At 33.5% G+C, this 23,312-nt stretch overlaps 1 protein-coding gene across 1 annotated transcript; it reads left to right on the top strand.

Annotated features, from left to right (window-relative positions):
• The first annotated feature begins 610 nt into the window (after window positions 1-610).
• On the top strand, window positions 611-1,396 carry LOC145129250 (uncharacterized). The gene has a single exon (XM_079063953.1). It carries the CDS (start codon window positions 803-805, stop codon window positions 1,325-1,327), a length of 525 nt encoding a protein of 174 aa, XP_078920079.1. The 5' UTR covers window positions 611-802; the 3' UTR covers window positions 1,328-1,396.
• Window positions 1,397-23,312: the final 21,916 nt, after the last annotated feature.

Here is a 23,312-nt window from a genome sequence, read left to right as displayed (position 1 = left end):
GTGGACTGAAATTTGAGTTTGGAGGCATCGATGATGGTCACAAGATACTCTAACTTAACCACCAGTTCTTTGGTTTAGGGTTTGCAAACCCTAGCTCCGTCAACAACAAAATCTATGGCAGATGTGATGGGGGCGAACCGTATGAGAGATAGAATAGGGTGAAAGATCAAATAGCAATGATAGCAGTGGTTTCCGGTGATAAAATAAGTAGTTTAAAACACGAACAATATATCTGTAATACATAATTTTTACAAAAGAAGTTTTCTAGTTTAAGATAAAATATTATAACTGTTTAAAAAAAAATTATATACAAATATATTGATGATCTTACTATTTTAAGATCGGATATTACGATCATATTTGATCTTATTTAAAAACGATCCAAATAATATATCTAATCTTATTTAAAAACGATCCAAATAATATCTACATCGATTTACTTATATGAAATCATGATTTTAATTACTTTGCTTGAAACATTCCTTAAACTAATTATTTTAAATCGCAAATCACTTTCTAAAATTCCTTGAAACTAAAATCTGACTAAAAAGTCAAAGTTAAAACCTAACTAGATTGACGGCAAGATCCAGTCACCTGTCAAACCGGACTGCGTCGTTTTAGGTGAACCATCCTTCGCCTCCCAACTTTTACGGTTTCAAAGAGAAGAAAATATTTCAAAATTGGTGGCACACATCACAACGTAAATACATCCCCCCTGTGGCCTCTCTCTCCATACACATAGTAGATCTCAACGCAGAGTATCCTCCATTAACAAAATCTAGAAAAAGAAAGTAAAGTTCAGATGGGACCGAATGGTAACGTACTGAGCTACGAATCGCCGTCGTCGCCGGCGGCTAAGTCTCCTCCCAATCGTTCATCTCTCTTGCAACTAATTAGCAAAAGACGAACAAGTATTCTTTTAGCTTTCTTGGTCTGTGCAATCCTCTTATCATCATGGAATCTCCTTAATTTCTTATTGTCATGGTACGGATCCGTTATAACAACTTCGCCGTCGTCTCCAGTTTGGTGGCCGGCGATCTATGCTTCGGTGACGATGGGTTTGATCTTTGGTGTTTTGGCAATGGCGGCCGCTTTGGTTGTGGCGGTGCCGGCTACGGTGGTGATTTGGATATCTGTTTTGGTTTTAATGACTTTTTGTGGGAAGAGGAGGGAGTGGGTGGTGGAGGAGGGGAGGAAATTGACGGTGGAGATGAGCCGGACGGTGGGTATGGTGGTGATTAAAGAAGGGAACTTGGTGGCTGCTGTGTGTGCTGTTTTTGGGTACTTTGTACTTGTTAGATATGGAGGAGTCGAACATGGTTTGTAAATTGTAATTTTGTTTACTAAAACCTTCGTTTTTAATTGTATATAATTAATATATTCATTCTTTTAAAAATTGTATAGCTCTATTTTTGGTATATGATGAAATCGAATTGTGGAAGATTAGAAACGAGAGTAATATAACACGCAAAAGAAATCAAATCAGTTGGCTCATAGGCCTAAGTACACTAGACATTTAAACACAACTGTCCAGGCCTATCAATATTATCAACTAATTTGTAATCATAGTTTACAATACGTGGAACCATAGTAATAAAATTAACTAAATTTTTATAATAAAATATTAAAATTATTAATTATGAGATTTTTTTTATAAAATTATAATCGGTGATTCAAATAAATACGTAAAACTATATCATCTTATAAATTGTATTAATTTAATTTTATTTTTTATTCTAATGTTATTAATTTAATATAATTAGAGGGGTAAATTAAAAAAAAAAATTATTTAAATGTAGCATCAGGCAATCTTCATCAATGTGAAAATGTAATAATAATTTTTAATTTCAAAATTCTTAAAATTAAAGTTCATTAAGTTTTTTTATCTATTTAAATTATTTGTTTAAATTTAAAAGATAAATAACATTTTCATTATAATAATTCATTATTTTTCTTATTTTCTTATAAATTCAAAGTTCTCAAATATTTTGACATTTATATTTAATTTTTTTTTTAAATTAACTCATGTAATACATGAGTTTCACAACTAGTTTATTAGTATAAGAAGATATCATCATAACTTCACGATAACATTTTACAACCGAAACATTAAACAAAACGATTAGAACATATACATAGTTTAAAGGGATAATGACTTAAAACGGTAATAATACTTTTTAATTTGAACACATTTTGTTTGAGTTTTTTTTTTCAATCCATATTTATTCTTTTAACTTGTTTAAACTATACGCATTCAGACCTTATGACCGACTATTCCAGGTAAGACGGGAAAATAACTTAATACTTAATAGGATAATATATTTCTCACTTTGTACACATTTAATCCTTATTTTTTTTGTTGCAAATAAAGTATTTGTTGTTTTTGTACACATTTAGTATTTATGACAAGTTTCTTCAGGTTTTGCTCACGACATCCTACTTGGAACAATCGTTAATAAGGTGTTTTGGTTGATAATTATGGCCACCGCAGTCTCGGCTGTTTGGTTGCTTAGGTCTTATGGTTTGACTTAGGGATTGTCTTCTAAACGACGTAACTTTTTATATGATCTTGGATTTTAACGATTTTTATATCCACATGTTCCTATTTAAGTTACTACAACTTTCGTTTAGATTACTCCATTAAAAAATAATATATTTTTACTTACGATCTTTACATCCACATTTTCTATATTAATGTATGTATGAACATTTTTTTTATTAGCAGTCCAACGAATCATGAATAACGTGTGGATATAAAGATCGTAGGTAAAAATATATTACTTTAGATTACTCCAGTTATTAACGTTAAAAAGTAATATATTTTTACTTGCGATTTTATAAAAAAAACGTATACATACATTCATAAATAATGCGTGGATATAAATATTGTAAGTAATATATATATATATATATATATATATATATATATATATATATATATATATATATATATATATATATATATTACTTTTTAAGATGAGTAATCTAAACATAAGTGTAGTAACTTAAATGTGAACACGTGGATATAAAGATCATTAAAATTCGAGATCGTATGAAGAAGTTACAACGTTCAGAACACAATACCTAAGCCAAACCACAAGACCTAAGCAACCAAGCAGTCGAGGCCATAGTGGCCATAAGCATCAACAACCCTGAACACATCCTTAATGATTCTCTCACGTAGGCTGTCGTAAGTAACACTTGAAGAAACCAATCATAAATATTGAATGTGTACAAAAACAACAAGGAATTATTTTGCAACAAAAAAATATAATGACTAAATGTGTACAAAGTAATATATATATATATATATATATATATATATATATATATATATATATATATATATATATATATATACACTATCATATTAAATCATTTTCTCATCTTATATGGAGTAGCCATCCATAATGACTGAATGTGCACAGTTTAAACAAGTTGAAGGGGTAAATGTGGATGAAAAAAAATCAGTGACTAAATTGAAAAGTATATTACCCTTTAAACTAAAATCATAACTTCACGATTTAGAATTAACTTTTTACAACTAAAACGTTAAACAAAACTGTTAAGGCAAATATAGTTTAAACTAAACGTTGTGGAATGTCCTGCTTATCATAGAATTACTAACACTGCTATATATTAATAAAACGTTATTTTCATAATGACTGAACAACAACCCTTTATGAAGATGTCGGTGTACCAAAGAGTCTAGGGTACTTAAAGAATCTGAATCTGGCTAGTGACGACTTTGTCTTGAACAAAGTGCATATCTATCTCAATATATTTTGTACTTTGGTTTGAACTAGATTATATGAGAGATAGTAATATTACACTAACATTGTCACAATAGATTATGTCTTTCTTGAGAAGGGAATGATGCTCGTGGAAAAGATTATGTAACCAACATGACTTATATACAAAAACAGCAAAGCCTCCAGACACAATATTAGAGAAAAAGAAAGTGGGTTGTTTTTTTCACGACCACGAAAAAATATTGGTTGCGATAAATATATAATGCACGCTAATAGAATGTTGTGTTGATGGATATCCCCCCATTCGGCATCAGAATACGCAATAAAACCGAAAGTAGTCAAGAGATGGAGTTGTAAGCCAAACTCAATAGTGTCGTGAATATATCTCAAAATATGTTTGAGACCATTCAAGTGAAGTTCTCACATTTCATGCATGTATATGGATATATGTTGAACCGCTTAAGATAGGTTTGGTCTAATGAATGTGAGATACAGAAAGCCTCCAACTAGCTTGCGGCATAGAGTCGGATCGGAAATAGGAGGGCCACTTATGATCAACCTTGGACCGAGTGTATGTGGGAGTTACATTTCAACATATTTGCATGTTCCAATAGTTGAAAGGCATACTTGCGTTGCGATAAGAAGAGCCAATTTTAGTTACATGTCAAGGATGTGTCATGGTAAACTCGTTGAATAATAACGAGATGATATTTCTTAGGAGATTAATGTAAAAAATGATAAGGGCAATGTCATAAACATATATATATATATATATATATATATATATATATATATATATATATATATATATATATATATATATATATATATATATATGCCAAGGCATCGCCTTTCCTGAATATGAAAAGAAATGTGTAAGATTTGCAATGTATAACCTCATTTGTGGTAATAAACGATGCAAACTGATGGAGCTTGAACTCTTGAGGCTTGCATAAGTTTGTAGAAGTATACCTGCAAGTGGAAAACATATGTTGAGTGTTGAGGGTCGTGAAAACTAGGAGGCTGATGTTGCGTTTTTATTCAAAAATAGTCCAATTATAGTCTAAAATTTGATGTAATTAGCAACGGAAGCATTTTTATTATTTGAATAAATTATAACCTTTTTAACCCACCAATGATCATTTTGCAAGACTTGGAAAGATTAAACACAACCAAATATAGAATAAAGTATAAGAAACTTTGAAGACTTTGATTGCTTTTGGAAATTAGGAAGTTGATAAAGATGGCTTTAAAACTCTAAGTAGAGGTTCTCTATAATGTATCAACCAAGAAAGAGTTGAACCACCAAAATATGTTAGTATGTCATTACACTTTTATAAAGTTGTTCTTAAGCTTTAAGACTTATACCAAATCAATGCTTAAAGAGAAGAAACTTTAAAGCCTTCATTTCTATCACCAAAATGGGAGAATGATGAAGAGAGGGAGATCATACCAATTCCGAAAATTGGTTGCCAAATTTTTTGGAGAAATATGTGAGTAAACAACTAGCCAAAACTCATCTCTTAAGCCTTTATTTTTGTAACATCCATAAAATTCAAGCCAATTTAAAACTTTTTCAACCATTCAAAAACCATTAATTATTACAAAATGTTTTCAAAATAGTTTCATATCAGAGAATCCCAGACGTCAAAATCATAAAATGTGAGGAGGTGCACGATCAAGCCTTCGCCTTCTCGCGATCATCTGAAGTACCTGAAACAAAATCAACAACTGTAAGCCCGAAGATTAGTGAGTTCCCCCAAAACACCAACGCCATACAATCAAAACAATATCATAGGAAACAACATGCATATAGAGTCTACAGTATGACCAGACCTCCCTCACCGGGCCTTCGCTCTATTTGGCCCACTCTCATAGTATTCAGTATAACTGGACCTCCCGCACCGGGCCTTCAGTCTATCTGGCCCACTCTCAGAACCTTCAGCATGTGTGGTCCACCCTCCCGGGCCTTCAGCCTGTCTGGACCGTTCTCCGGGCCTTCGGCCTAACTAGTACGCCCTGATGGGTCTGCATTCTATCCGGGCCGCCCTGGGTATGTTGGCTTAGAGCACAAAGCAGGACCGCCTCAACCTACCCACAATCACATAATCAATACATAAATATCATAAGCTAACTAGCATGCACAAATAATCATACAGATCTAACAGATCACTAATCATAGCATCATCCTATATACCAGGATACCAATCTAATAGATCACTAAACATAGCATCATCCTATAACCAGGATACAGATCTAACAGATCACTAACATAACATCATCCTATAACCAGGATACAGATCTAACAGATCATTAACATAGCATCATCCTATAACCAGGATACAATCCAAAAAGGGTCAGCCTTGGTGCCTTAGACCTTGTTGATATAGTGAGAAGAACTCACCTCACAATGTCGAACTGAACCGAAAAGATCAAGCTCTCGAATCACAGCTCCAAACTCAAACACCTACAACCATCATAGGACCAATTCCATCAAGACCCAAATTACCAAAATACCCTTAAATTCAAACTTGGTCAACCATGGTCAAAGTCAACGGTCAACAGTCAAGGTCAACAGTCCATGTTGACCCAACTAGTCGAGTGCATCTAGCAACTCGTCGAGTTCCTTAAGAACTCAGGAAATTAGGAAAAACCTAACTAACTTGTCGAGTTATCTCATCAACTCGCCGAGTTTATTCAGAATCCAGAAAACGGGGAAAACCCGACCCAACTCGTCGAATTGGCTAAGCAACTCGTCGAGTTCCTTCAGCGTTTTCATATCCAGTCATTTCTAGTCGAATCCAAAGCCTCAAACTACACATCTAGCCTCTTAGGACTGAGATACCACATAAAGTTGCTAACTTTATGTGCATGTAAGGCATCAAAGGGATTAAAACACTAAAACTAGGCTTAATAAGAGGTTTAGGGCATGGAGGATGGCCAAATCTTGATAAAGCTTGAGTTTTTAGGCCTAAGGGGCCTAGAGGTATCCAGATCTTAAGTTACAACTTCGAATCATGCTCATCTTCCAAAAGTGGATCCAAAATGGGCTAAAAGACACTAAACTTCCATAGGAGAAGATCTAATAAATGGAAAGCCAAGGTAAAGACTTTTTACCTCCAAATGGTTGCTAACACAGTATAAATGCTAGATCTACAGCCTCCTCCTTTGGCTATGCACTAGTCTCTTCAAGCTTCTTCAAGAAATGCACCAAATAACACTCTTTAAGCTCACAAACACTCAAGAAAGAAACAAAGCACAACTAGGGTTTCTCTCTGGAGGATAAGGTGGTAAGGGAGGCTGGTGAGGGGATTTAAGGTCCTTTAAATAGGGTGCAAACCCTAAAAATTAGGGTTTTCAGGCACAACCTCAACTCGTCGAGTTGGGGTCCTCCAACTTGTCGAGTAGGTTCCAAAACTATACGACTTTATTAGTTTCTACACGACGAGTTGGGGCCTCCAACTCGTCGAGTAGGTCTTGTGTGATGAACATAAATACTTAAAATTTTATACCTGGGAGTCGGGATGTTACAATTTTATACCAATACTTAGTACAAAAGGAGGACATAAAATAATAGAAGCATGGAGCTTTCTTACAAGCATGGCTTAAGGTAACAAACAAATCAAAAAGCATGTCTAACACCATCATTTCATATAGGTGAAAGGACACAAAAATGAAATGCTCCTTACTTTAAGCAACTAGCTAGTTTCATATGTAACCAATTGGTTACTCTAAGTGACCAAAAAGTTGTACACAACATTAATAATCATATCATATGATATATATATATATATATATATATATATATATATATATATATATATATATATATATATATATATATATATATATATATATATAACTAGTTTTGTTCTCTTTATTATTATTTCCTAGAAATAATAATTCTAAATATATTGGTAAATATGATTTTCATAAAATAATGTTTTCCAATTAAATACAAGTGTTTATATTTATTAATAATCAAATTATACTGATAAATAATCAATTAGTGGTAACTTGTCATAAGGTGTGACCCTATTGGATCCTATATTATTAGCAATATCATTTTATAATGAATCTTAGGCATACAATATCTTTCAATCCCCCACTTGCATAAGACTCATCATAAATTTATATAGACAGTGGTGAATGTCTAGCAACATTTCACTGCTCCCAACAACACACGACGAAGAATGTCACTCGTCAAAATCCAATCCACAAAAGCTCAAAGCTTTAATTGATGTATAAGGTAATTTTATCATTTATCACTTTATTATAGACATCCCGTTAAACATGAGACTTAGATCGCAATCAATCTCATTTGGTGTTTAACTTTGGGTACTTCGGTAGATATCTAACTCTCAACACATAAAAGGAACAAATCCCATCTTGACTATATAAGCCTCTTTCATAGTTCACATCATACCTGAAAATGGATTTTATAGCTGCCCGATTTAAGGATCAACATTTAACCATATCAAAGCATAACACTCCCTACACTTAAGTCCCACTATGTATCTCAGGTGTTAAGGAAACAAAGATAGTACCTTTTAATCAAGTATCACTCATAATTGCGATCTATGAGGTGATTTTGATGCGGGTTTGTTCAGTACTAGTTCTCTGACAAGTACCTATGAAACTTGGTTACAACCACTTGCCTAATTTCATCTAGTGAGAGTCAACCAATCTAATTCATATTAGTCTCACTTCATAATTGATCCCACAATTATAATCGACTATGAACTTTTAGAATAATAATAGTATTCATGGATTAAACATGTTAATATAGAACACAAAAAGTATTGATGTGATGATCATATCCCAATATATCAAAACAATATAATAGTTGTTGTCTTAGTGTTCTAATATCCTAAAACAAAATCCAAATCAAACCCATTTCTAGAATAAGGAAGTCCTATAGCTAAAGTGTGACCATTCATACTTAGCTTAAAACAAGAACTTTATTAATGGGTATGACTAAATTTAATTTGTGAGAATTCTGCAAATACTATCATCTCCATATTTGACTTTAGTCTAAGTATGGTTAAATATCTTGGAAAATATGATTGGTGCTCTGATTTGATATAGAGTTTCTTAGCTTGATTAAGTACACTCTATACGTCTCAAAATATTTCTAGGTTATCCCTGAAGGGAAGGATTCAATCTAGTTTTTCAATGATCTAGTTCTTCCAATCATCTTTGATTTCAACTTCTTAAGTAGCATTGTATTATTATTTAGTATATTGTTCAATTTTGTTTTGTTTAGATCTCATTCCAACAAAACTTACACTTCATTCCATAATGAAGTCATAATCCAATTATAATTCATAATTATATATATATATATATATATATATATATATATATATATATGTGTGTGTGTGTGTTTTGAAGTTAGCATCTTGTGTAGCTCTTTACATGAAGATCTTCTTCTAAACTGATTATCTCATATGCATTCGTTTAGTTCTTGTTAGTTACTCTTAGAATGTCCTTATAGTCATCCAGTGACTTACCCATGTATCCAATTTGTATCTTATGATATGTTCATAGCATGATCATATACCATGTCTTGTGCATAATATGGCATAAATGATAGATTAATTTGTCAAGCAAATATAATATAAATCATTTCATCTAGCTCAAACTTATATGCTAGGTCCTTTTGAGGCTAGCTCAAAATTAGTGCCATGTGGCAAAGCTAACAGTTCTCCAAAGGAATCTTAAATCTTGATCGTTTTCAAGACATTATCAATATATGCATAAACATTTTAAAACTTTAACATTCATATTTATCTATCTCTATAGATTTTACATTCCAGGAATGTATCTTGTCATTCCTAAGTCTTTCATCTCATGATGAAGTATGTCTTATTCATATAAAATTAGGAATATCACTATCCTCCCGCTAGTTCTTAGTAAAGACAGATGTTATCTTCATTTTGATATAAAAGTAAACCTTGTATTCATATACTAAAATAAAGATTCCAACCTTAAGATGTTTGCTTTATCTCCATAAGTGGATCTAAATCCTTACACATTTAGCTAGGATAACATGGATTAAGAAAACCTCCAGGCTAAGCTATATAGATATCTTCAAGTTGATGTCTATTAAGAAAAACAATTTTTCTTGAAATCTATTTGCTATTGTTCATATTAAGAATATGTAGTTATGGTAAATAATAACCTTGTTGATCTAATCATAGCTACTTGTGAAAAGGTTTGATCATAGTCAATGTCATGAGTATGATAAGGACCATAGTCAATGACATGAGTATGATACAATCCTTTTATGACCAGCATTACTAAATGTGTATAGATATCCATGTATGTATTCTTTCTAGAAGAATCTCTTACTCCTTCTAGCATTTCTATAGAAAGGAAGATTAATCAAGCCCATACTCAATTATTAGACATAGATTACATCTCAATGTTCATGACTCTAAGTCATTTATCAGATTCAAGACTTGATATAGCATTTTGGTAGTTGATGGATTTTTCAAAAATTAGTAAGAAGAACTCATCAATAAGAGATTCCGCATTTCTCAAGTCATAGATTATTTCTACTATTAATGCGAACAGTTTGTGTGTATGAATAGCTATGATTCATGTTAAAAAATTTCTTGTTATAACTAGTGCCAACAATTTCTACATCAAGCTATGGTTCATGATTTGCTTCAAGTTCCATGTGCCTCCCACTGCTTTGTCATTTGAAGCTTGCTTTCTGCTAACTCAACATTCAGAGGAATAATAGAACTTATTATTGGTGGGTTTGTATATAATAATCTAAATTCCATTTTAGAATATTCTACAAACATGTAATTAGTTGTTGTTTGTATTGAAGATATAATTTAAGTGATTAAAGTACAATCCCAAGAGAATAAAGGAAGATAATTTCCACCGATTAGAAAGTAAACTTTATCTAGTATGGTTTAGTTCATCCTTTATTATCACTAAGTCTTTAGATGGTATTACTGGTTTATATTGCAACTTTATATTTAAAAACTTTAAAAGGATTTCACAATTACATTTTAACATGTAATATATAATTACAATGACTATAGCTATTAATAAAGTAGATTTGGTATCTTTTGCTAAATCTTAGACATTCATTTGAAAGGAAATCATACATCACTGTGTATAGTTACTTAATCATTATTTTCTCTACAGATTAGTCAAAATATTGTTGGATTAGTGTCTAAGTCCATAACTATAATTGGTATGTACTTGACCCGATTAGGTATGGTCCATTTAGGTTGCACTTCACCGGAACAATTTATATGGATAGTCTTTTGAGAATAGTATGTTTATGATTTATATTAATATATTATAAGTTCCAATATATTAATATGGAACCATATTATTTAATTAGTATTGATCAAGAATTAATTTAGAATTAATTTAGTGATCAAAAGGAACTAATTAAATATGGACTCTTATATATAGTATGGGCCAAGTTCATTTAGGTTGGGCTAAGCTTGCATGGATAGTCCATGGAGTTTTTAACCCATGGATCCTATGGAAATGAAAGGTCATGGGTATTAGCGTTTATATGGATGAAACCCTAATCCTCCATACTATATAAAGAGGTCCTTGGCACTTGAAATTGGCACTAGTGTGTGAGTACAAAGGGTGGGCCGATTTCTAGAAGTGCTTACTATTCTCTCAAGTTTTCCAAGGTGTTTTTTGGTGATTTGTGATTCCACTTGAGGCTGTCACACTATTGGGGCTAAGCGCTTAAAGTTCAAGACTTCAAGTTACATCAAAAGGTATGTTATCTAACTAGGCTTTTGTAGTATAGTTGCTTCATATTATGCTAGTTAGGATAAAACCTTGGAATATTGAATATTTGCATATATAATAGAGAAAACATAGATCCAAGGTTTATAGGGTTGCATGTACACCATAGGAGTGTTAGAATGCTCAAAACCCATCAGTGGTATCAGAGCCTAGACTTGTTTTCTTTTATGCTTGATGCAAATTGCTGAAAATCAAAGTTTGTATGCTGTCTGGTCAGCTGACTCGCCGAGTCCATTAAGAGACTCGACGAGTCCATGCCTAAATTCATCCAACTCGTCGAGTTGGTTTATGCACTCGACGAGTTGGACCCCCTGACAGCATATCTTCGAGTTTTAAGGCTTGAATTGGTCTAGAATCATTACCTTAAACTGTTTTGGACTTATAAAACTTGTTTTTGATGTGGTAATGATTATGGTAAACCAATTTCAAAGTTGTTATCAAAATTTCAAGCTTTATGTGCGTTTATGTAATTCTTGAAATTGTTGATATGATTGTTCATACACTTATGAGTTTTGGTAGATCATAGGAATTATTTGCAAAAATTGTTTGTTAGTTAATTCTTGATCTAAATGTGTTTTAATGGAGTCCATAATTTGTCCTCAAGTTATGGATTACCAAAAGTAATTTCTTTTAAAGATCCATTAAAATGCACTGGTTAAAAAATTGAAGTCTTTTTGTTTTATGAACTCCATAACTTGTCCTAAAGTTATGGATGTTCAAGAGTCTCTTCATTAAAGTTTTTAAAACCTTAATTAAACTCATAAGTTACGAAAATCCAAAAGTTTTTGAATAGTTCAAAACTTGCCCTCAAGTTTTGGAATTTGTAAAGTCTCACACACACTTTAATTCCAAACCCTAGAGTTTTAAAAGTTAAAATTCCACCCTTATACTTTATAGTATTATAAGTTAATAATATATATATATATATATATATATATATATATATATATATATATATATATATATAAGAGCAAGTCAGTGTTACCGTTAGTAGGCCTCATTCACGAAGCCGGTCTATAAGGGGGTATAAGGTTACTGCCTATAAAATGGCAGTTTAATGGGTGTCCACTCTCACCCACCACTTCCTTGACTGGTGGAGAGTCGTTAGTCGAACGGGTAGGACAAGGACTATAATTTTCATTATAAGTATAATGATAAATATAAAGTAACTAAACCTTTTATAAATTATCAATCTTAGTTACTTTAGGAAAATGTGAATTTGGTGCTAACCCATGAAATTACACTTTGCACTTTGCTTAAGTTGTTAGTGGAGTGTGTGTGGTTAACCGGCACACTAACTTGGATTTGACAAGGTAGGCAAAGGGTAACTTAATGTTTATCATAGGATCGGTGGAGCGCATGTGGTTAACCGGCACATCGATTAAGTGATAAATATTAAGGGTACCAAGTATATTTGCATGGTTATTCACACTTTGTTTTGTGATCCTCGGTATCCCAGTCACAAAACTTGAGAGGGCCCAATCGATATTGAAACATGCCATTGAAAAGTTCAATGAATCTCAAAAGATCTAGGAGTTTCAAAACCAATTAAAACCTAATATTTCTATTTCGTTTTTTCATGGTGGAAACTGGTGAATCGTCATTCGCCTACCTTCAAATATTTCATAGCTTGGATTACGACATCCCTCTTCCAAGTTATAAAAGTATTGTGTTGGGTCGTAACCTTAATATTTCATATTGGGTGTTATATTAAGGACTTTAAATCAACTAACTTGAATTTCTCCCATTGTAAATGTCTGGTTCAGACAACTATGATCTTCCCAAATCTCATGGAACAAGCTTTCCTAATGAAGATGATGTCCCGTGGTTGGCTCATGGAAATCATACTTCACTTCCTACACCTCCTCCAATTATTCACCCTAACCCACAAGTTCTTGAATAGTTCAAGGTCACTCAAGCCCTATTGGCAAGCAAGGTCTATGTGTGCGCACATCTTGGAGATGAAGTCACATATTGACAAGCCGGGAGAGTTGGGTGTCAAAGTCTTGAGAAAGTTGGTTGTTCAATCACTTTCTAAGTCACATAGTGAGTTTCCTTTGGGACTACTATGAAACAGACTATGACATGGCCCTTAATGATCTTATCTATTTGCTAGGTGCTGCTGAATCAGCAATGATTTGGAGCACTGGTAAAGCAAATTTGATTAGAAGATCAACTTCCCAAACTTCCATGGACATTGATAATGGTAACATTGAAAATCCAGAAAAGCTTTCTCTTCCCAATGGAAAGGGATCGGCCATAGTCAACTCGGTTGACCAAATGGTAAAGAGAAAGGCTAAGTCAGAGACAGTCCCATGTACCATTACCAAATAGTCCATATGGTTCTATTGCCAAAGGAAGGGGCATTGGTTGCGAAGCTGCCCTAACTACCTGAAAGATCAGAGAGAAGGTTGGTCAAGTCAAAAAGTTTGACTCTACTTCGGGTAAAATTCACTATCTTACTCTATCAAGTTCCTAATTGATTATTCTTAATACAAGATGTGACTCGGTTACATTTTGAAGTTTTAAGAATCAAAGAAAAGAGAGGAAGCTTAAAGAAGAGTAAGCTGATTCTTATCACGAAGATGGATTTCGATATCAAGGTTCGGTGATCAGAATTTTTGAGCTGCTGCTTAAGAGTTGTGATAGATTGCTTAGGAATAGATAACAACATTGTTTTCATATGCATTTGCATTGTAAGGATAAGTTTTTCCGCAAGTTTTAAATAAAAGAAAAGTTTCGTTTTTATTTATTTTAAGTATCCTTACAATGGCATTTGTGAAAAATTGTTGTTTATATGATTCCATTGATAGCAACATTGGAAAATGGATTTGATTCTTTCGTTTGTGGCAGTGTCATAATTTACCAAATAAGGAAATATTATCATCAACCAAGTTTCAGTTGGATAGGAACTTGGAATCATGCAACTTGTATTGTATGATGAATGAGAATTTTCATCTTTGGAAAATTAAGACTAATTCCTTGTTCACATGTATATGTGAGTCAAGTGAAGGACTAAGGGATCGAGTACACATTCTTGTGCACTAGTCAAGTCCACCACAAAGATCGATAAGACTATTCGTCATGATTTACTAAAGTTTAGTAAATATGGTTATACTTACAAGTTTAAGTATAATTCTGAAGCATTGAAAAAGTTTCAATGTATGGCAGAACGAATAAGAAGAATCAAATTTGGCAGAAAGATAAAAGTTTCTCAAATCTAAAAATATGGGAGAGTACTTTAGTATCATGTTTTATGATCATCTTAATGGTTGTGAGACTATATCACAATTCATCCTCTAGGGACATCTTAGTGCATTCCTATAGCTAAGAAGAGGAGTCATGAATTATTGAAATGGTTAAATCAAGAAGGTGATACATACTTCGTTCCAAAATTGAGTCTTAGAGTAATACTCCAAGATTGTAATTTGAGTGACATAAACTTCAGAAGGTTTATAACACTTGTCAAATGTAAGAGTAAAATGTTTCCTACTCTTGTACATTTGAAATTGGTAAGTTGTGATGTTTTGGATAAAACAGAGACCAACTTAGACCAATTGTGTGAAGTGTTTGTCTTGATAAGAATCTGCACTATCTCTTGAATATTTGTTTGTCAAGGATTGGGTCTTGGAAAGAGAGTCTTATACGTCAGGAGGACAGTGGGAGTCTAAAAGATTCTGAAAGAGTCTAATCAAGAATAAAACCTGTAGTTTATCACTAGCACACGACTTGAGGTTTATAACCTATCATGTTGACGTATTCCTATTTCTGTGCCCATTATAGTTAAAGTTGGCTTTGCATATGAGTTCTGAGAGTTCTCAATTGGTTGCATAACTTGGAAGCAATGGCAGGCCCTTGTGCTGCCAGGTGGCAAGAAGTTAAGACTGCACAAGTTCAGTCCATATGAATTTGTCACTAACCGTGTCTTGTGATTATGGTTTTGACAAATTCACATGGAAAGGAACACATACACCATAAAATCTAAGTGTCATAAGGTTTCTCTCCGATTCATGAAAATGATGGTGAGGAAACGCTTTCACTAAGTAGTTTTGAAGTAGATAGCAATTGTGATATTTGCATTCTCAAAGTCGTTAGTGGAGCATGTGTGGTTAACCGACACACTAACATGGACTTGTGAGAAGTGGCAAAGGTCTAAACAATTGAGACTATGATTACGATATCCCTTTTCATAGTTCTGAAATTGTTTAGACACACATGTGTGCTATCTAAGGAAAGGTGTATGATTTTGATAAAGTTTTATCAAAGCATCTCGTATCAGAAATCTGAACTTTGGTAAGAAAGTCAATAAAGTATTGATTTCTAGAAGTCCAACTGATTTCTGAGTACATGTCAAAGCTAGTGGGAGCATAAGTGTTATGCGAATAATCGTCATGTTAGTGGGAGCATGATAATTATGATAAGTGTTGCAAGTTAGCAATATTAATTATAGAAAACAAAAGTTTCAATTGGGAAAAGTTGTTTTGCTATAATTAAGGGAGAGGAAATTATACTTCATTTCAATTCTAAAAGCTTAGATTGAGATTTGAATCAAATTTAGTCAAGTATATATATGAATGTTATGTTGGAATGGTTCAACATAAGGAAATTCTATATATGGGAACATTATATGCGTTCTAAAATTCGATTATGATTACGACATCCCTTTTCATAATCTGAATTATGAGAACATGGCAAATAGAAATAGAAATATTATAGCAAAAGACTGGTCTAGTATCATGTCTTTATGTGAGACATCATGAATCGTGTCCCATATGCTTCGGATATAGGGTTGATTGCATGTGCTATAATATTCATATGTTCTAAATTTTTCCAAATGCCTAGAGCATTAAGAGGGAAAAAGTACTACAACTAGATATGACTAATTTGGTTAAGCAATTGTCGAGGACAATCTAAGGTTTACCAAAGATTGGTTGCTCAGGGACAGTTGGAAGTATGGTGTAAATTTTTGGAGAGGACCATATTGACATATTCTGAAAAGAGGAAACTCTTGTTCAGAAGTGATAGTCAAAATGAGAATATGGAAATATTCCCATAGGTGGAAGTTATTCATTAAATCTGTGTAAGATTAGGAAACTTAATGCAAGAAGGATGTTCAAAGCAACGTACTTTGAATTTGAGACTTCGTTTCCATGGAATGATCTCCATTGGAATACTCTGTAATGACTGTTGACAAGTCTTTGTGACTTTGTGCATAATCATTACAAGAGGATCAATGCATATAAGTTTAAAATCTAACAAGATTCCGGTAAATGGCAGGAATTTGGAATTCTTACATTTGCGGTAAGGATTTGGGATTGTGAAATGAGAATCATTGGAATTATGTTCAATCGATCTATTCCACAAAGTAAAGATCATAGACAAAGATAGTATGCATACTTGGTGTATGGCATGGCTGTTGTTTAGAAAACATAGTGTACATGCTTGGAGCATGGGACAACTATTGTTTTAATTAAAGTATAAAGTTGATAATTTTAAACAGTATACAAAGAATGATGTGTAATCAATATGGTGATAAATAAAAGGTGTTCTATTTATATTCATAAGTTCTGAGACCATATTGGATTCGATCATTCTTGTGTTTCACTTTTGCATGTTTTGACTTCCAGAATAACTAGGTCATTCTGAAGGGTTTTGAGCATTCTAACACTCCTAAGGTGTACATGCAACCCTAAATACCTTAGATCTATGTTTTCTCTATTATACATGCAAATATCAATTTTCCAAGGTATTGATCTAACTAGCATAATATGAAGTACATATAATATAAATTCTAGTAGAATTAGATACCTCTTTGTTGTAGTTTGATTCTATGGAGCTTAAGAGCCTAGTGCCTCAAATGTGACGCCTCAAATGGTTCACACAACATCACCAACATCTTAGAATAACTTGAGAGAAAAGGTTCCTATGCTCAAATCGGCTAGCCCTCATGTGTACACACACTAGTGCCAATTTCTTGAGCCATTGGGTCCTTATATATTGTGACTATTAGGGTTACACCATGTAACTCATGTCTTTCCATATTCTTCATGCTCCATGGGTTAAAACCTCCATGGAGTATCCATGGGTTACTCCATGGGTTTAGCCAAACATGAAGAACTATGGATCATAAGCCCACATATATAAGAATGAATGATTTACACAATCAATCCCCATATATTTAATTAGTCTCATTTTGATCACAAAATTAATTCCAAATTAATTCTTGATCAATACTAATTAAATAATATGATTTCATATTAATATATTAGAACTTATAATATATTAACAAATCATAAATATCCTTTTATCACAAAAGTCTATCCAAATTGTTCCGATGCCATGCAACCCAAATGGACCATGCCAAATCGGGTCAAGTACATACCAATTATAGTTGTGGACTTAGACACTAATCCAACAGTCTCCCACTTGGATAAGTCTAAAACTATTATTGCGTATGACTTCAAAACCCGACTAGCAATCGTAGCTCTTAAAGCTGATGTCGAACTCTGAACAAATCAATGACGCGTCCATTAGATAAGGGATCATATATTCCTCCATTCTAGATATCATATGGACTGAGACATGGATTATAATCATTCTCTCTGTCCATTTGTTGTTTCCCGATTTCCGATTTGTGACGACCGACTAATTGAACAAATCAAATCAGTCCAGGCTTGGCCAAGCACTTCGGGGTGTCATCACTAAATCATCGAGGGGCCCACAGATATCGCTTTTATCCCTTCAAGGGTAAAAGGAATGGATAAACTTCGAATCATATGCTTGTTCTACTACTTGTTGAATCATACACAAAGGCACGTTTTATAACATCGAGTTACCAATGCGTTTTCGTACAATCAATGTATAACCAACTCATAGGCAACAACTCATATCTCTAGGTTTGAAGAATATAAGATATTATCGTCTCATGATCATTCGTGATAAAATCCATGAAGTGAGTCAAATGAGCGTGAGTTTAATCCAATACTCAGAACTTATGAGCACTCATGATTGTTGCAACAATTCTTGCTATGTCCACTACCTTGGACATCTACAAACCAACTTCATGACAGTCTTGATTCATATCTACTTCCAACATATGACCGACTGTGGATGGTTTGAATAACTTAGTCATTCGGGAAGAACGACCTAGTTATTCTGGAAGTCAAAACATGCAAAGTGAAACACAAGAATAATCGAATCCAATATGGTCTCAGAACTTATGAATATAAATAGAACACCTTTTATTTATCACCATATTGATTACACATTATTCATTCTATACTGTTTCAAATTATCAACTTTAATACTTGAATTAAAACAATAGTTGTCCCATGCTTCGAGCATGTACACTATGTTTTCTAAACACTAGTCATGCCATACACGAAGTATGCACACTATATTTATCCAAACATTAGTTATGCCATACACCAAGTATGCACACTAAGTTTGTCTATGATCTTTACTTTGTGAAATAGATCGATTGAACATAATTCCAATGATTCTCATTTCACAGTCCCAAATCCTTACCGCAAATGAAAGAATTCCAAAAACCTACCATTTTCCTAAATCTGTTAGATTCTAAACTTATATGCATTGATCCTCTTGTAATGATCATGCACAAAGTCACAAAGACTTGTCAACAGACATTACTAAGTATTCCAATGGAGATCACTCCATGGAAACGAAGTCTCAAATTCAAAGTACATTGCTTTGAACATCCTTCTTGCATTAAGTTTCCTAATCTTACACAGATTTAATGAATAACTTCCACCTATGGGAATATTTCCATATTCTCATTTTGACTATCACTTCTGAACAAGAGTTGCCTCTTTTCAGAATATGTTAAAATGGTCCTTTCCAAAAATTTACTCCATATTTCCAACTGTCCCTGAGCAACCAATCTTTGTTAAACCTTTGATTGTCCTTGACACCTGCTTAATAAATTAGTCATATATAGTTCTAGTACTTTTTCCCTCTTAATGCCATAGGCATTTGGAAAAATTTAGAACAGATGAATATTGTAGCACATGCAATCGACCCTATATCCGAAGCATATGGGACATGATTCATGATGTCTCAGATAAAGACATGATACTAGACCGGTCTTTTGCTATAATATTTCCATTTCTATTTGCCAAGTTCTCATAATTCAGATTATGAAAAGGGATGTCGTAATCATAATCGAATTTTAGAATGCAAATGATGGACCCATATATAGAATTTCCTTATGTTGAGACATTCCAGCATAAAATTCATATATATATCCTTGACTAAAGATGATTAAAACCTCAATCTAAGCTTTTAGAATTGAAATGAAGTATTATTTCCTCTCCCTTAATTATAGCAAAAACAACTTTTCCTAATTGAACTTTTGTTTTTCTATAATTAACATTGCTAACTTCCAATACTTATCATAATTATCATGCTCCCACTAACATGATGATTATTAGCATAACACTTATGCTCCCACTAGCTTTGACATGTACTAAAAAATCAGCTGGACTTCTAGAAATCAATACTTTATTGACTTTCTTACCAAAGTTCAGATTTCTACTACGAGATGCTTTGATAAAACTTTATCAAAATCATACACCTTTCCTTAGATAGCTCATATGTGTGTCTAAACAATTTTAGAACTATGAAAAGGGATGTCGTAATCATAGTCTCAATTGTTTAGACCTTTGCCATTTCTCACAAGTCCATGTTAGTGTGCCGGTTAACCACATACGCTCCACTAACGACTTTGAGAATGCAAATCTCACAATTGCTATCTACTTAAAACCTCTTAGTGAAAGTGTTTCCTCACCATCATTTTCATGAATCGGAGAGAAACCTTATGACACTTAGATTTTATGGTGTATGTGTTCCTATCCATGTGAATTTGTCAAAACCATAATCACAAGACAAGGTTAGTGACAAATCCAAGCTCATATGGATTGAACTTGTGCAATCTTAAATTCTTGCCACGTGGCAGCACAAGGCCCGCCATTGCTTCCAAGTTGTTATGCAACCAATTGAGAACTCTCAGAACTCATATGCAAAGCCAACTTTAACTAGAATGGGCACATAAATAGGAATATGTCAACACGATAGGTTATAAACCTCAAGTCGTGTGCTAGTGATAAGCTACAGGTTTTATTCTTGATTAGTTCTTGAAACTTTTTCAGGATCTTTTAGACTCCCACTTTCCTCTTGACATATAAGACTCTCTTGCCAAGAACCATTCCTTGCCAAAACAAATATTCAAGAGATAGTGCGGATTCTTATCAAGAAAAACACTTCACACAATTGGCCTAAGTTGGTCTCTGTTTTATCCAAAACATCACGACTTACCAATCTCAAATGTACAAGAGTAGGACACATTGTACTCTTACATTTGACAAGTGTTAATAAACCTTCTTTAAGATGTGTTACTCAAGTTACAATCTTGGAATATGACTCTAAGACTTGTTTTGGAACGAAGACTGACTCATCTTCTTGATTAACTACTTCAAAAATTCATGACTCCTCTTCTTAGCCATAAGAATGCACTAAGATGTCCCTAGAGGATGAATTGTGATATGGTCTCACAATCATTAAGATGATCATAAAACATGATACTAAAGTACTCTCCCATCTTTTCAAATTTTAGAAACTTTTATCTTTCTGCCAAATTTGATTCTTCTCATTCGTTCTGCCATACATCGAAACTTTTCCAATGTTTCAGAATTATACTTAAACTTGTAAGTATAACCATATTTACTAAACTTTAGTAAATCATGACGAATGGTCTTATTGATCTTTTGTGTTGGACTTGACCAATGCACAAGAATGTGTACTCGGTCCCTTAGTCCTTCACTTGACTCACATATCCATGTGAACAAGTAACTAGTCTTAATTTTCCAGAGATGAAAATTCTCATTCATCATACAACTTGCATGATTCTAAGTTTCTATCCAACTAAAACTTGGTTGATGAGAATCTTTCCTTATTTGGTAAATTATGACACTACCACAAATGAAAGAATCAAATCTATTTTCCAATATTGCTATCAATGGAAACATATAAACAACAATTTTTCATTAATTCCATTGCAAGGAGATATAAATAAAATAAAACAAAATTTTATTTATTTATAAATGCGAAAAAAAACTTTTTCCTTACAATGCAACTTTAAATGAAAACTATGCTATTACATATTTTCTAGCAATCTATCAAAACTCCTAAGAAGTAGCTCAAGAATCCGATCTTTGAACCATGCGATTGAAATCCATCTTCGCGATCAGATTCAACATACTCTTCTTTTAAGCTTCCTTCCCTTTTCTTGATCCTGTTATACATCAAAATGTATTAGGATTCTTCATATAGGAACTTAAGAGAGTTAGATAGTGGACTTACCTGAAGCAGAGTCAAACTTTTTGACTTGACCTTCTCTCAGATCTTTCAGGTAGTTAGGGAAGCTTCGCAACCAATGCCCCTTCCTTTTGGCAATAGAAACATATGGACCCTTTGAGAATGGTACAAAGGACTATCTCAGACTTAGCCTTTCTCTTTAGCATTTGGTCTACTGATTTGACTATGGCCGATCCCTTTCCATTGCGAAGAGAAAGCTTTTCAATAGAAACATATGGTCAACTGAGTTGACTATCCCTTTCCATTGGGAAGAGAAACCATTGCCCCTTCCTTTTGGCAATAGAAACATATGGACCCTTTGAGAATGGTACAAAGGACTATCTCAGACTTAGCCTTTCTCTTTAGCATTTGGTCAACTGAGTTGACTATGGCCGATCCCTTTCCATTGGGAAGAGAAAGCTTTTCTGGATTTTCAATGTTACCATTGTCAATGTCCATGGAAGTTTGGGAAGTTGATCTTCTAATCAAATTTGCTTTACCAGAGCTCCAAATCATTGCTGATTCAGTAGCACCAAGCAAATAGATAAGATCATTAGGGTCATGTCATAGTCTATTACATAGTAGTCCCAAAGGAACTCACTATGTGACTTAGAAAGTGATTGAACAACCAACTTTCTCACGACTTTGACACCCAACTCTCCCGGCTTGTCAATATGTGACTTCATCTCCAAGATGTGAGCACACATAGACCTTGCTTGCCAATAGGGCTTGAGTGACCTTGAACTTGTGGGTTAGGGAGAATAATGAGAGGATGTGGAGAAAGAGAAGTACGATTTCTATTATCCAACCACGGAACATCATCTTCATTAGGAAAGCTTGTTCCAAGAGATTTGGGAAGATCATAATTGTCTGAACCAGACACCTTTTGGGAGATATTCAAGATAGTTGATTTAAAGTCCTTAATATAACACCCAATATAAAATATTAAGGCTAGGACCCAACACAATATTTTATAACTTGGAAGAGGGATGTCGTAATCCAAGCTATAAAATATTTGAAGGTAGGCGAATGAAGATTCACCAATTTCCACCAAGAAAAACGAAATAATTTATTAGGTTTTTTAATCGGATTTGAAATTCCTAGATTTTTTGAGATTCATTGAACTTTTCAATGGCATGTTTCAATCTCGATTGTGCCCTCTCAAATTTTGTGATTGGGATGCTGAGGATCACAAAACAAGGTGTGAATAACCATGCAAATATACTTGGTACCCTTAATGTTTACCACTCAATCGATGTGCCGGTTAACCACACGTGCTCCACCGATACTATGATAAACATTAAGTTACCCTTTGCCTACCTTGTTAAATTCAGGTTAGTGTGTCGGTTAACCACACGCGCTCCACTAACGACTTAAGCAAAGTGCAAAGTG

This window comes from Lactuca virosa, chromosome 8 (assembly GCF_052849685.1).
Source record: "Lactuca virosa cultivar CGN04683 chromosome 8, Lactuca_virosa_CGN04683_v6, whole genome shotgun sequence".
NCBI classification, from domain to species: domain Eukaryota; kingdom Viridiplantae; phylum Streptophyta; class Magnoliopsida; order Asterales; family Asteraceae; genus Lactuca; species Lactuca virosa.
The sequence above is the reverse complement of the archived record's forward strand: the minus strand, read 5'-3'. Positions and strand labels throughout refer to the sequence as shown.

Bases quoted from the DNA above. Each gene is read 5' to 3' on its own strand.
- LOC145129250 (XM_079063953.1), top strand. From the start codon at position 803: ATGGGACCGAATGGTAACGTACTGAGCTACGAATCGCCGTCGTCGCCG.